The sequence below is a fragment of the Perognathus longimembris genome, chromosome 21, assembly GCF_023159225.1.
Source record: "Perognathus longimembris pacificus isolate PPM17 chromosome 21, ASM2315922v1, whole genome shotgun sequence".
Taxonomy (NCBI): Eukaryota; Metazoa; Chordata; class Mammalia; order Rodentia; family Heteromyidae; genus Perognathus; species Perognathus longimembris.
Genome location: NC_063181.1, coordinates 2,643,828 through 2,656,946, shown reverse-complemented (window position 1 = coordinate 2,656,946; position 13,119 = coordinate 2,643,828). Strand labels below are relative to the sequence as shown.

At 51.9% G+C, this 13,119-nt stretch overlaps 1 protein-coding gene across 1 annotated transcript in view; it reads right to left on the bottom strand.

The window, feature by feature from the left end:
- Nucleotides 1-13,119, bottom strand: part of Mcph1 (microcephalin 1) — a 128,988-nt gene that overhangs the window by 95,835 nt on the left and 20,034 nt on the right. The window contains exon 9 of the mRNA XM_048330960.1: nucleotides 9,718-9,824. Coding sequence (XP_048186917.1) covers nucleotides 9,718-9,824 — 107 coding nt within the window. The remainder of the gene's footprint in view (nucleotides 1-9,717; nucleotides 9,825-13,119) is intronic.

Below are 13,119 nucleotides of genomic sequence, written 5' to 3'. Positions count from 1 at the left end.
CATATATCAAATATAAACACTTTGTATTTCTGGACAAAAACAACCAGCCTACGATATAGAAATTTAGACACTATTCTAAAATCAGTCCAACATAACCTAGACAGGTAGAAGAAAAAAAGTATGAGAAAAACAGAGAATCGTGTTCTGCCAGGAAGCCAGCAGACATCCCAGCGTGTTCGCATATGGACCTCAACGTCAGGAGGCTGAGAATGGCATTTTACAAACTCGATCATTTTCCCCCAGCCTTCCGAGCAGCCATTATTTCATATGTGTTCATACTGCTGATTCTCTACTCAGCAGCTATCTCTATATATTTATATTTATATATGTTTATATATATAATGTATGCATATAAATATAATGTATGCATATATAATGTATGCTTTAGGAACTATGTATATATAATGTATGATTTAGGCACTATGCTTTAGGCACCATGTGTACATATATATTATGTATGCTTTAGACACTATGTATTTGGTAAGGTAGAGGAAGAAGGGTGAAGAGGGATGAGGAATGGAAACGATCAGAGGAAGTGCCGCGTAGGAGCGTCAGCTTCGCGGCAGCACGGGGTCTGCCGGTGCTTCCGTCTGCCCCCAGCTCTCCTCTACTCCGGACGCTGCACTCGGAATGGCTGCAGTGCGGCTCCCGGGCTGAGTCCAGACGCCAGGCCTGCACGTGCGAGTCTCCCATTATCACCACCAACCAAAGAATTTCATTTATAATAGCACAGAAAAAGAATGAAACACTAAGGTTTACCTTCATCAAGGGAGTACAAGGACTGCATATTGAAAACTTTTCAGTGGTGCTCAAACAGATTGGGAAAGTGATTTAAATAAAGTCATCTGAGTTCACGAATGGAAAGATGGAAAGTTGTAATATTGTTAAAGATGTCGACACTACCTCAACCAATCTACACTCAATGCAATCAAAACCCCATGTTTTTTTTAAATGTTGAGGAATGGAAAAAGCCGTTCCAAAGTTCACAGGGAATTTCATGGGATGCCAAAGAACTAGAACAATCTAGAAAAACAAAGAAGCTAGAGGAATCACACTTCTCAACTTTAAAACTTTCTACAGAAGTTACATAATCAAAACAGTCTACTACAGGCATCTAGATAAACGGACACCAGGGTAGAACTGAGTATCCAGAAATAAATGCTCCACTCTGGTGACTGACTTCTGACAGGGCCACTCAACTACCGAGCAGGCAGAGAACAATGTTTCCAACAGTGGCTCGGGAAAGCTGTGCTATATATACACATTAACTCGGAACAGAACAAATAGCGATATTTAGGGGAAAAAAGTAGGGAAATATGAATATATAAATCTGGCAAGGGCTCCCTCAATATGGCATCAAAAGCAGGTAAAGTAGATAAAGAAAAGTGCACTTCGCCAAAACTAAGTATATTTTTTTACATCAGGGAATACCCTTAGGAGAACTGAAAGATAACCCATAGGAGAAAATAGTTCTCAATGGTACTTCTGATATCGGCTTAATACATGGAATATATAGGAAGAAACTCTTACAGTAAAAAAGCACTCAAACCCCCATTTAAACAGTAAGCTAAAACCCGAACAAACATCTTAAAGAAAATAAGTACACTGACAGCAAGCACACGGAAAGATGCTGGAGGAATTCGAGTGAAAGTCTCGATAGGATGATGCGTCTTGACAGCTAGGTTGGCCATTTAAAACTGAACAGGACAGAGCATAACAGGAGTGGACGGGGCGTGAAGAGGTTGGAAGGCTCATGAGTTTCTCGTGGGGAACGGAAAAAATGCAGCCACAATTGGTAGCCATTGTTTGTAGCTCCTCAAAAAAAAAAAAAAAAGTTCCATGCCCATGTTGAGCCAGCAGTTCTACTTCTAGGCATCTAGCAAACAGAATTGAGAACAGACCAGGTGCTTGAATTTTCATTAATTGTGACAGTCAAAAAAGGAGAAACAGCTTGCCTTATTGTTCTGTGATGAGGTACCAATAAAAAGGGTAATGTATAGAGGAGAAATTCATCTCACATAGTTCTGGAGACTAAACAAGTCTACCACGAGCTCTGGAGAGGTGTGCACATCTTTGTGTATCCACAGACTAACTCAGGTAAGTTGTTGTAGTAAGCGGGGTGCGGGGGGTGGGGGGGTGCATGAGCGAGTATGGGATTTGTTAACAGAGCCATGTCAGCACTTGTAGCGGCGCGGTGTCACCTGAAAGCCATGTCCACACTCGCTGTGAAAACAGTCTATTCCGGCCCAAAGCAGGATCAGCATGGGGGACAAACAAACTCTAGTTGTGTAGAAAAAAGTGCTCCCCAAAGAATGTCCACCAGGCTTGGTTTTATAGATGTTTTAAGAACAAGGAACAGGTTCCAGCAAACAAGTGCACAAGAACAGTACAGGCTGTGAATGGCCATCAGTCACTCTGCCCCATGCTGTGGTTGGAACTGTGATCCACAGAACAAGGCATCCTCGGGGTTACTGGCCCGCGTGGCGTCACAGGGACTGCGTTCAAGTGGTGAAGGGCGGACGGGCCAGGAGCCCCGAGGCCTTGGAGACAGGACTGAGGCTCCACAGCTCACTGCCTGGCTGGCAGGAGTCACAAACCCGTGTTTGTGACCGTGTTTGTCTTCACCGACAATGGGTCTGCTCTTCTTCTCCACTGGCTAGGCCCTAAGAGCTGTCTATTTCCCTCGTGTGCCTCCCCTGCCCCCCCGCACTGGTTCTGTAGGAGTAGGGGAGTCTGCAAATAGCCCTTTGGGGGTTTTGAAGATCACCCCCGCCCGCCTCCCTGGGGCTGGTGAACCTCAGGCCCGGGGGGCTGGAACATCGCCCCACGGCTGCCCAAGGGAAATGCCCAGAACTCCACGGACCCTGAAGATTTTCTCATTGTAATTTTGCCCCCTTCTAGGTTTTGCTTTATTTCATTTCGTTTATGGATAAACCGTTCACCATTAGAGAAAGGAACGCTGGGGATTCGGTTGTGTGGTCTGGTCATTCTGTGTCCTGCAAAAATGAATTGAAACAGAGACCCATTCTCGCCTGAGCAAGCACAAGGGAGGACCCAGTTTATCACCCCATGTTTTGTGACTGTTAAATCAGATCAAGTTTGGCTGGGGGATGCCTCCGTCCTGGAGTCCTTACCTAAGAAGCGGCAACCTCAGTGCACAGTCGCACGGGAAGCCCAACTCTTGACGATGCTTTTGCAAGCCATAGCTGAGCTCCAGCCAAGCCCCGAGCTGGGCTCTGGTCAACGGCAGGTGGCCGGCTGGTTGGACCTTCTTCACGTAGGGCAGGCGGATGCTGGGCGGGAGGGAGCCAGCCGCTCTGACTTCTGCCCGTATAGATGGCCGCCTGCGTGACGGGGCAGATTCTCCGGACCTCTCCCGGCGGTGAGGGCTTTCCAATGTACGACTCCTTCCTTCCTCCATTCATCTCTGTTACACTTGGTTTGTATAAAGCTTCGACAGAATGGGATCGAGAGCAACCCTCCCAGTGAAACCCAGGCTTGTGGGATGGCTGAGGACAGGTGCTTGCCGGTGCCCATTGGGCCTGCGGGCCTCTCCAGGACCGGGGCTCCCGGGTCACTTCTCCCTTAGCTTTGGGCTTCACAAAGCTACATTTTGAGCTCTCCTGAGTTTACTGGAGCCGTGTTAGTGCTGGACGGGATCCAGGATTGGATTACATCCAATTGTTATCTGAGCCGGACCCAGCTGGACGCCTCAGATGTTTGGTGGCTGGGACACACGCTGGATTAGGCGCAGGAGCAGGTGAGGTATGAGACTTCACAGAAAGGCAGACTCATCCATCCCAAGGAGTCTGGAGGCCTCCATCACGGAACTTCTCCTGTTCCAGACAAACGGGAGACGGTCCCCCCACACGGACCTGCTGTGGCCAAACAGGATGATTCAACCTAAAGAAAATCGCTTACTCGTGGGTGTTTCCTCGCAAGGGAGTCTAAACATTTCAGAAACAATAAGATGCGTTTCTGCTTGGCACACAGAGGCTTTTCAAAGTGGAAAGGAAAAGCTTAAGCACATATGTGATGACTCTTTCTGCCTTTAGCCTCTTTCATGCACTCAGAATTTAGTAACCTCTTGTTTGCTTTCCTGGCTAAAAGATGGACTAAAAAACTGTTGCTCACAGAAGCGAGGCCCTCAGGCTTATGAGGTCTGCTTCTTGAGTCATTTATCTGTCACCTCTGGGTGGAAGCGTGGGTCCTTTCCTCTCCTAAGGACAGAACCTGACAAGCTCACCCCCGCGACGGCGGAAGGGAACAATCGCAAGGTGTAAGCACAACGGAAACCGGCAAGCCTTGCTTCGCGTTCCTGGAGAGGGCCAAAGGAGCACAGTGACGTTTATCAAGATCAACACATTAAGTGCTGAAAGAGTAAACGGGTCTTACAGCTGAGATCGGGACGGGCACATGCGTACATCTCACTTCACTGGGAAGAGATTATACCCGATCAAACTTTCCCCGAGCCCCCGACTCACAGGGCAGCGCTGGCTAAGAAACCTCCGCCCAGCCCGCGGCTCTCTCCGGGGCCAGGGCGGCGTCCTCTTCACACTCCCTAGAGATTCGGGGCCCCTCGCCGCCGGGCGCGCTCATGACTCCCACAGGATGGGCTGACGACTGGCACCTGCCTGCGCCCCCAGACCCCCAAGCCTTCCTTCCCCGAGCGCCCCTCCCCAACGGGCGCCTCCGATTGCCCCCGGGCGAGCAGGCCGAGCGCCAGGCGCGCCCCTCTTTCCCGGCCTTGCCCCCTGCTCTCGGGAGGGACTCGCTCTTTGCGTCCGTTCCTGACCGCACACCCAGATCCACCAGAGCCCAGCGGCGGGCCGGGGTCGCGGACTCACCACCGCGCGGAAAGAACAGGATTCCAACCCTGACTTCCGCCGCCAGCTGCTTTCAGTTTATCGGTCTTGCTGTCCGGTGATCTCTAAAAGGAGATGGGTGGCTTGCAGAGATCTTGTAGGAAAAAACAGAGACTCCGAGTGATTTCATTTCTCTAGTCTCTGCGTTACCGCTGCAGGCTCAAAGCAACTTGCTACCACACTGTCTGCGAGTGCTAACAAGGGGCCACAGGACGGAGGGGCAGCTCTGACAGGACCTGGTAGACACACCCGGGGGCCCCCAGAGATTACACGTAATCAGGGGTTTATTTGCGTTCACCAAGCACAAGGAGACAACGGGGGGGGAGGGTTGTGGCTCAAGTGGAAGAGCACTGGCTAGCCAGCATGAGGCCCCGAGTCCAAACTCCAGTACCATCAACCCCACTTCCCAACACAAGACACAAAAGCATACAGCGTACACCTAAAGGTTTCAGATAAAATTATGAAGACATCAGAAATAAAACTGAGGGGCAAAATGTCTTAGACCTCTACCCAGCTAGCTCCAAGAGAAGCTGAACCCTTGTTGTTATTTGCAATGCATTAACAGGAAGTTCAACTTCCCCACTCTCACTCTGGCGCATCTTCACACACATCACGATACGCACTAGAGAATGAAGGACACAGGCGCTCAGTGCTGGAGCCAATGGAAAAAGGACTGGCGGGACTCTGTTCCTGGAGAGGAAAATGCTGGTCCGCGGAGTCACACGCTGTCAGTCAGCCGTCAAATGCCCTCTCCCAGGACCGTTAAGGCGCGGAGAGCTGCTCCAGCCCAGGCAGTGCTAGAGAAGGAGTGGACGGGCAGGCTAGGAGGAAAGGGGGGGATGAGGAAACGGGAGGAGGTGACAACTGGGAAATGGTGTCACTGATTTTGTTTTTAGTAAGATCCTAGGTAAGGCAAATTAAACAAATGTGTCTGTTTTATTAATGATAAAGAGCAATGTTGAAAAAAATAAAACGTTCTCTGAAATCTTTCTGGGACAGGGCTAGTTCAAGGTAAACAGTGAGACGCTTTTATTTTAAAGGAAACAACTGAAATATGAGGTACCCAAATTTACGGAGACGATCTATCTTGCTTGGACTGTGTGACTGGATGGGCACCATCACAATCACAGGATTCTATGAATTTTGACCACAGGGGAGATTTAAAAAAAAAAAAAAAAAAAGAGCAAACCGCATAGCTCAGAAGCTGCGTTCTGAGGAAGGGCATGTCCAGGGGGAATTACTGTGGCGGCGTCTGGGGACATTTAGAAAAGTTCATAGTCACCCTAACCCCGGCCCGTCCTGGGCTGCAGGTGTGAGCTGCAGAGCGGAGCCGGGGGCTGGGCCTGCTGCGTCTGAGCAAGCGGCCACTCCACGAAGCCCGCACGCCAGGAGCGGCTCCTCGCTCTATCCGCCGACCCATGCCCTGCGGCTGGGCTCACGGCGGGAGACGGGGCCCAAACTCTGATTTCCCTTCCTCATGAACAGCTGCGTAACCTACGTCGTGTCTCTGCTTGCACGACAGGCTGGCATGAGAATCCCAGAGGCTCCTGACGCTGAAGTCATCTCCCAAACGCGCTCAGGCAGCACCACACCAGTGGGCGGTCAAGCTTCAGTGCGTGGTGCTGCTCATTGCCTTGCTTGCGGGGGCGCTATGAAGACAGCCTCGCATCTGTAGCTCGAGTTCGCGGCGAGGAGAGCGCGGAACTCAGACCCCACTGTGCACAACGCTAGAGAGTGTGGGGAAGACGCCTTCGTGCAGCTCTTGCTGGCTGAATCTGGGCCACTTCATGGCTGCCTTGCCCCCCAATGAAATGGCAGCAACGCATGATACACACTAAATGGAACAAGAGCTCCATGAGCCCGTGGAGAATCACGGCTAGGGGAGAGGAGGTGCAGCACGCAGGAGGGGGGGCGGCTGAGGCCGGCCCGGGGAGCTGGCGAGCGGCAGGCATCGCGGGCTCTGGCCTTGGACCTACGGAGGGTGGCGCGTCCTTTACAACTCACGCTCGGGCCTGCAGGCCTGGCTCACGCGGGGAGGGAGAAAAACACCAAGCTCCAGTACCAAGTCCCACTCGAGTGGCTTAAAGTTCCGGCAGAGGGCAGGAAGGATTTCCACAGTGCTCTCGGTGCCATCCTGACTCTGCATACCCAGGTCTGTGGGGCTTTCTGGCTAGTCCTGTGAGTTCTGAGATAGACAGACACAGACCTCCATCTGGAAAGTCCTCTAGGGCCCGGCCGCGCACTGGGCTCCGACACCGTGCTGCTCCCTCCTCTCAGCCAAGTGGGAGGGAGCACCACAGCACAGTGAAGAAGACCCAGCTCGGCTGCTCCTGAGACAGAGCTCTGCTTGGTGTCCATTAAAGAACCCGAGTAGACTACAGACACAATGTAAATATTATAAATATAAATAATATAATAAGTGACATAAGTTACTTTCGATGAAGAGCAGGAGGTAATTCTGCAGGAAAACGAAAGGCCATTCCAGGAGCAGAGAGACTGACAAGGTAAAACACGACCTCCTATCCAGCGGCCCCCAGTACCGGCCTTTCCCACAGTCACCCCTTACGTATGAACTAAACCTTAACCCGCAGCCAAGAACCACAGACGCCCATGCCAAAAGCCTACGCGAGACACCCCATATTTTACTTTTTAACAAATTTTGTAATAATGCCCCAGTGATTTAAAATCTCAGTTCATTTTTTTTCTGTCACTCTAACCGCTTTCCTCGTGAATAATCCTGTTTTGGTTTCTTTTCTTTAAAAAGAATCAAAAGCAATAGCTGGGGGTTTATCTCCCTGGATGGTCGCAAAGCAGGAACATTTTTAATATGAGTAAAACACTACAAAAAAAAGAAAAAAGCTTTAGGAGGCGTGGCGTCCTGAGGCCCCCGCGGAGGGGGGCCGCAGCCGGTGGGCCTTCCGGGGGCCCGGGCGGATGAAGCACTGGCCCCTCCCGGGCTCCGGGGGGCGCGGCGAGCCCAGGCCGGGCCCCGGTCCCTCCCCCCGGGGGCGCTCGCCTGTTGGTGGGGTGGGCGTTCACGCGGTGCCCCTCAGGAAGCCCTTCTTTCGTTTGGCCTCTGCCTGTCTCACAGAATCGGCACCTCTGACGCAGGTCGCCACAGGTCACCGGCGTCTGGCTCAGGCCCCCGGGTGTCCCGCTGGTGGGGCGGAGCCCCGGAGCACAGCCGCGGAGGCACCGGGGCTGGGCGTGCGGGCGCCCCGGGCCGCGAGGGTCCTCGGGCCGGTTCCCCGGGGCGGCCGTGCCCGTCTCCGTGCGGCGCCCCCACACTGCCCCCGCAGGTGGATCCACTGCCACAGCCCGACCCCCGGGGCGGGCACCGGGGCCCCTCGGGTCCTGACAAGCCCTCCGCCGGGCCAGGGGCGCTCACGGGGCCCGCCAGGAAACGGGCTCTCTCTCGGCGTGTGCAGAGGGGAGAACAGCGGGGGGGGGGGGGGGGGCGTTCACAGGGACGCGTACAGGGGTCATCGCCTAAATCCTCATAACCAAACATTCCTGCTGAATTTCCAGGGAGAACTAAGTGAACATCACCCGCCACTTGGCTGAGTCCCTGCGATGGCCAGGTGAACGCTAAGGGAAACTCAAAGCCACCCGCGGGGGCACCGCGCGCCCAGCCCGGGCCGCGCTCCGCGGCACGCAGCCAAGGCCCGCAGCCAAGGCCCGGCTTGCCGCACGCCCGCGAAGCCGCGCTCGCCAAGCATCCCTGCCGCCGCTCCAAGCACCGGGAAGCTCGCATGTGTCAGACCTGCCGCCGCGAATCATGACATGAGTTCTGGTAAAGGGATAAGCATGGTCGCCCTTCTCCCTAATCGTTACCTCTCTACGAGCCCAACACTCAACCTACAAAACACACCCCCTGCAACTGCTACCCTTTCCATGACGGCTGAGCTACGCGTACAGCTTTCCTTATCACCCTGCTGTGTGTGTGTGTATGTAAGCGTGTATATGTGTGTATGCATGTTTACATGTGACTGCAGGTGTCTTTGTGTGTCTGTGTACATGTGTCTGGGTACATATGTGAGTGCTTGTGTATGTGTGTTTTGTGTATGAGTATGTGTGTGTGTATGAATGTGTATATACATGAGTATATGTGTGTTTGTATGAGCATGTGTGTATGTATTTGTATATGAGTGTGTGTGTGTGTGTGTGTGTGTGTGGTGGGGAACTGAACTCATGGTTTGAGATTCTAGGCAAGCACTGCACCCAGCCCCTCCCTGTCCTCCTATCATTTGAGTTCAGGTGGATCCCATTTCCTGGACCTCATAAAAATGAGACTCTGTTGGTTTTACATCAAATCTTGATTAGCTCACCAATGAAAGATGTCTGGATTCTCTAGAAAACCCTTCTTGAGATTACAGAAAGGCAACCAATGCTGGCCCGGCCGACCCTCCTGCTTGAGAGAAGGCGCCGGCATTCCCACCAGGCCGGGATGCACCAGCAACGAGCTCGCCCCAACTGCTGTCCTGAACGAGACGGGTGCCGGCACGTTTGTGTGACTCTTTCCCAATATTCAGCCACCGTCACTTAAAAAATAAACATAAGGGCTGGGAAGGTGGCTTGGTGGTGGAGCGCTTGCCTGGCAGCACGAAGCCCTGGGTTCGATTCCTCAGCACCACATAACAGAAAAAGCTGGAAGTGGCGCTGTGGCTCACGTGGCAGAGTGCTAGCCTTGAGCAAAAGCAGCTCAGGGACGGTGCCAGGCCCTGAGTTCAAGCCCCAGGACTGGCAAAAACACCCCCTAAAACGTAAGTTGCACAAATGAGTTCCATTAATCCCAAGTAGAACATTATGACATAGAGTTTAAAGGCTTAAAATAGTATTTTCTCACACTCACCTTTGCACCTCTCCCACTTTGCTTTGGTTTCTCAGGTCTGACGCCGTCCTGGAAGCCCGCACAGGGGCTGTCGGGAAAATCACATCTTGCTGGGCCATTTTTAACATCTACAAATCCAAGTGGACGGGAGGTTAGTTGGAACTTATATGGACTAAATGCCCATGAAATTTAAGGAAAACAAAAATTAAGTTACTTTCATGTCTAATGGTAACAGGAAACCAGAGAGCCTTTAAATAAACACTGTCTTTTCTGAGATCTATTTAGAAGTTCTTGTTTACTCCATTCAAGTATCTCAAGCAATTCATGCAATTTCAGCTGAAAGAAACAACTTTCTCATTTAGTTGCGAGGTCGCATAGTAGTACATCTGTCTACTGGAGACTCCAAGAAAATCTATGTTTAGACCTTAGGCGCTATTCAAATACCTCCTTTGGACATATCTTAAAATACTGAACAAAACCCAGATTGTCAGAGGAGGCAATTACTAGAGGCAAAAAGCAGTCTCAGCTTTGGGTTAGTTTCTCTAGGAACAAGTGATCGGTTCAGAGCTTCAGGTTCCAATCTACAAATGGCAAATAATTGTGTTGCTCACCAGAGGTCGACATTAAGCTACAGCTAACCACAAGGGCACACAAAGACACTCCGCAGGTGAAACACGGTTTCATTAGAGGACGGACGAGAGGTGTAGAGATCCGACATAATGCACAATAACGCGTGGAGCATTCGCTTGGAGTTGGCCGACTGCTACTTTACATGGGCAAATTTCTTAAGATCAGATTCTGAGCCACGTGCCAACGTTCTTCCCTGCTGAGCTGAAAAGTGGATCCACGTGGGGATTTGGTTACAAGCTGGACTCCCCTCCCCCCCCCAGCTGTCTTGGAGGCCTCCCTTCCCCTCCCCCACACAAGCCCCGACAAGGGCCCAACCAGGGACACCCTCACTGCTAAAACCAGGCAGCGGACGAGAACAGGGCCTGCGTGACAGGCGATAGGAGGGAAGTGAACACAGCACTCATTCTCCAGTGCTGAGAACGCCTCGCCTCCATGGAAGGAGGTGGTTTGCCACTGTTACGATCTACTTTAGGGCTGGGGATATGGCCTAGTGGCAAGGGTGCTTGCCTCGTATACATGAAGCCCTGGGTTTGATTCCCCAGCACCACATATACGGAAAACGGCCAGAAGGGGCGCTGTGGCTCAAGTGGCAGAGTGCTAGCCTTGAGCAAAAAGAAGCCAGGGACAGTGCTCAGGCCCTGAGTTCAAGGCCCAGGACTGGCCAAAGGAAAAAAAATCTACTTTAAATCAAAATAATAGAAGAACTATGAATTATATGTCCATTGAAAGTAAAAGTATACCAAAATAAAAACCAGCGTTCTACCAGAGTTCTACCTAAGTCAAACAATCATGAACAATTTAACAACTTAAATCCTGGACTCCCCCGTTCGTTTTCATTCTAACTTCATGGTACAGGTGCTGAAAGATACTTTGGGACACAATAATCTCAGCTCTGTGTCGTGGCCAGGTTAGCAGCTGACGGCAGCGCAGGCCCTTGCTCCAGGTCTTGCCTCACCCGTGTCAGTGAGATGCTCTAGGATCGGCATTGCAACACGCGCCGTCAGTGAGACGCTGGATGGAGGGCGTTGTAACAGGGGCGTTAGTGAGACGTGCTAGGAACGGCTTCGCAACCTTCCAGAACAGCGCCCATGGGTGTGGATGCACTCCCACCAACCCCAGCGTCACAGAACACGACATGCAATGCTCTCTTCAGTCTCGGCCTCCGCAGTTTCCTGGCATTTCCAGGGTGTCCAGAGGACCGAAAGCAGCTGAGCACCCCACAGACTTCGGAAGGCACTGGGAGGTGCGCGGCCTGGTTCTGTTTTACTACAGGTCCTGGACAGCCGGCTCGGCCGCCTCGGATGCCTGTTCGTGCATGTTTGCTCCTGACAGGTGCAGGCCATAGGTTGTCACCCGTGACAAGGGGCTTCCTCGTCCACACCAAGCCCCCCTTCCTAGCACGTCCCAATCGCCTGTCACTTGTTGAGACATCCCAGCTAGGGGATGGACGGACCCAACTGGCCGGTGGCCGTCTGCTTTGAATGTCTCCGAGAAATTTCCAGGAATCTGCCCACCCAGGCACTGCGTCTCCACCGGCAGAAGCTTCTGATGCGTCTTAAGCCAGCTCAGGCCGCTACAACAAGTTATTACCGGCTGGGTAGTTTGGGCAACAGATACGAACTTTCTCTCCCCTGGAGACAGGGAGGGGGCTGTGGCGCTGGCGAGGGTTCTCGTCTAGCTTGTGGGTGCCGCCTTCCAGCTCCGATGCGGGAAGCAGGTGAACATCTTGTCTGTTTACAAAGGCACCCGTGATCTCACCAGGGCTCTGCGCTCATGATCTCAGGGGACCAAGCTCCAAATCTCAGTCCAGTTAGGGCTATGACGCAGGAAGGGGTGTGTGTGTGTGTGTGTGTGTGTGTGTGTGTGTGTGTGTGCCACAGTTCAGCCCACAGCATCACCTTATCAAAGCCATAAATCCTGGACTCCTCTTTCTTATTTCCACTCCAACTTCATTATACAGGTGCTACAATTAGTGTTCACAAAACAATGACAAGGAGAGAGAAAAGAACCTAGCAGGTCCAGAATCATTCTAATTGTTATACTGCCCACAATGTCATCATTTAGAAATTTATCTGTCTTAACAGTGTCATCAAAATTCAAACCCATGAAGGAAAGTCAGGAAGGAGTCACGAGTTCACACACAAGTGTAAGTTACTTTATAACTGTCTCCTCTCAGCAGATGCTAAGAGAAAGCTGATCAGCAGGAAGAGGAGGGGAGGGCTGGCTGCAAGCCCTCCAAAGCAAACGGACTCATCCTGGCTTCACCCTCCCGCCCCAAACATGAGCACCAATGGCTTAAAAACAGCCCGGCATGCAAGATCTTCTGAAGGCAAACCTCTGGGGTCTGCACGGGTTACCCCCGGCTCTCACAAAGCCTCCTCAGGAGACCATTAGAAATGACAGGCGCATGTTGTTCACACAAACAAAACCTAATCACCATCTAGACAATGTCAACATCTTTCCTGCAAAACCACAAGTGGGCATACAAATGAATTTTAACCCGGTACAATGATCCCCGTGGGCGTTCTCCCCACCTGGAGAACTTACGCACTGTGCACACGGCACACAGGTCGCCCTTCCTACCAGTCCAAGCTCCTATGCGATCACCTCCCACTGGGTCTACTTGGAGATCCTGGACACAGTAGATGCAAAGTAAACATCTGGCTAGTAACACACGAATGCACAAATCAAGCCATCAGCTAGATAACCAACAGCCTTCCACTCGTGTGGCCAGAAGGTGAGCTGCTAAGACTGCTTCCTAAGCAGTGTCTAACAGCTCCGGGAGCAGGGCCA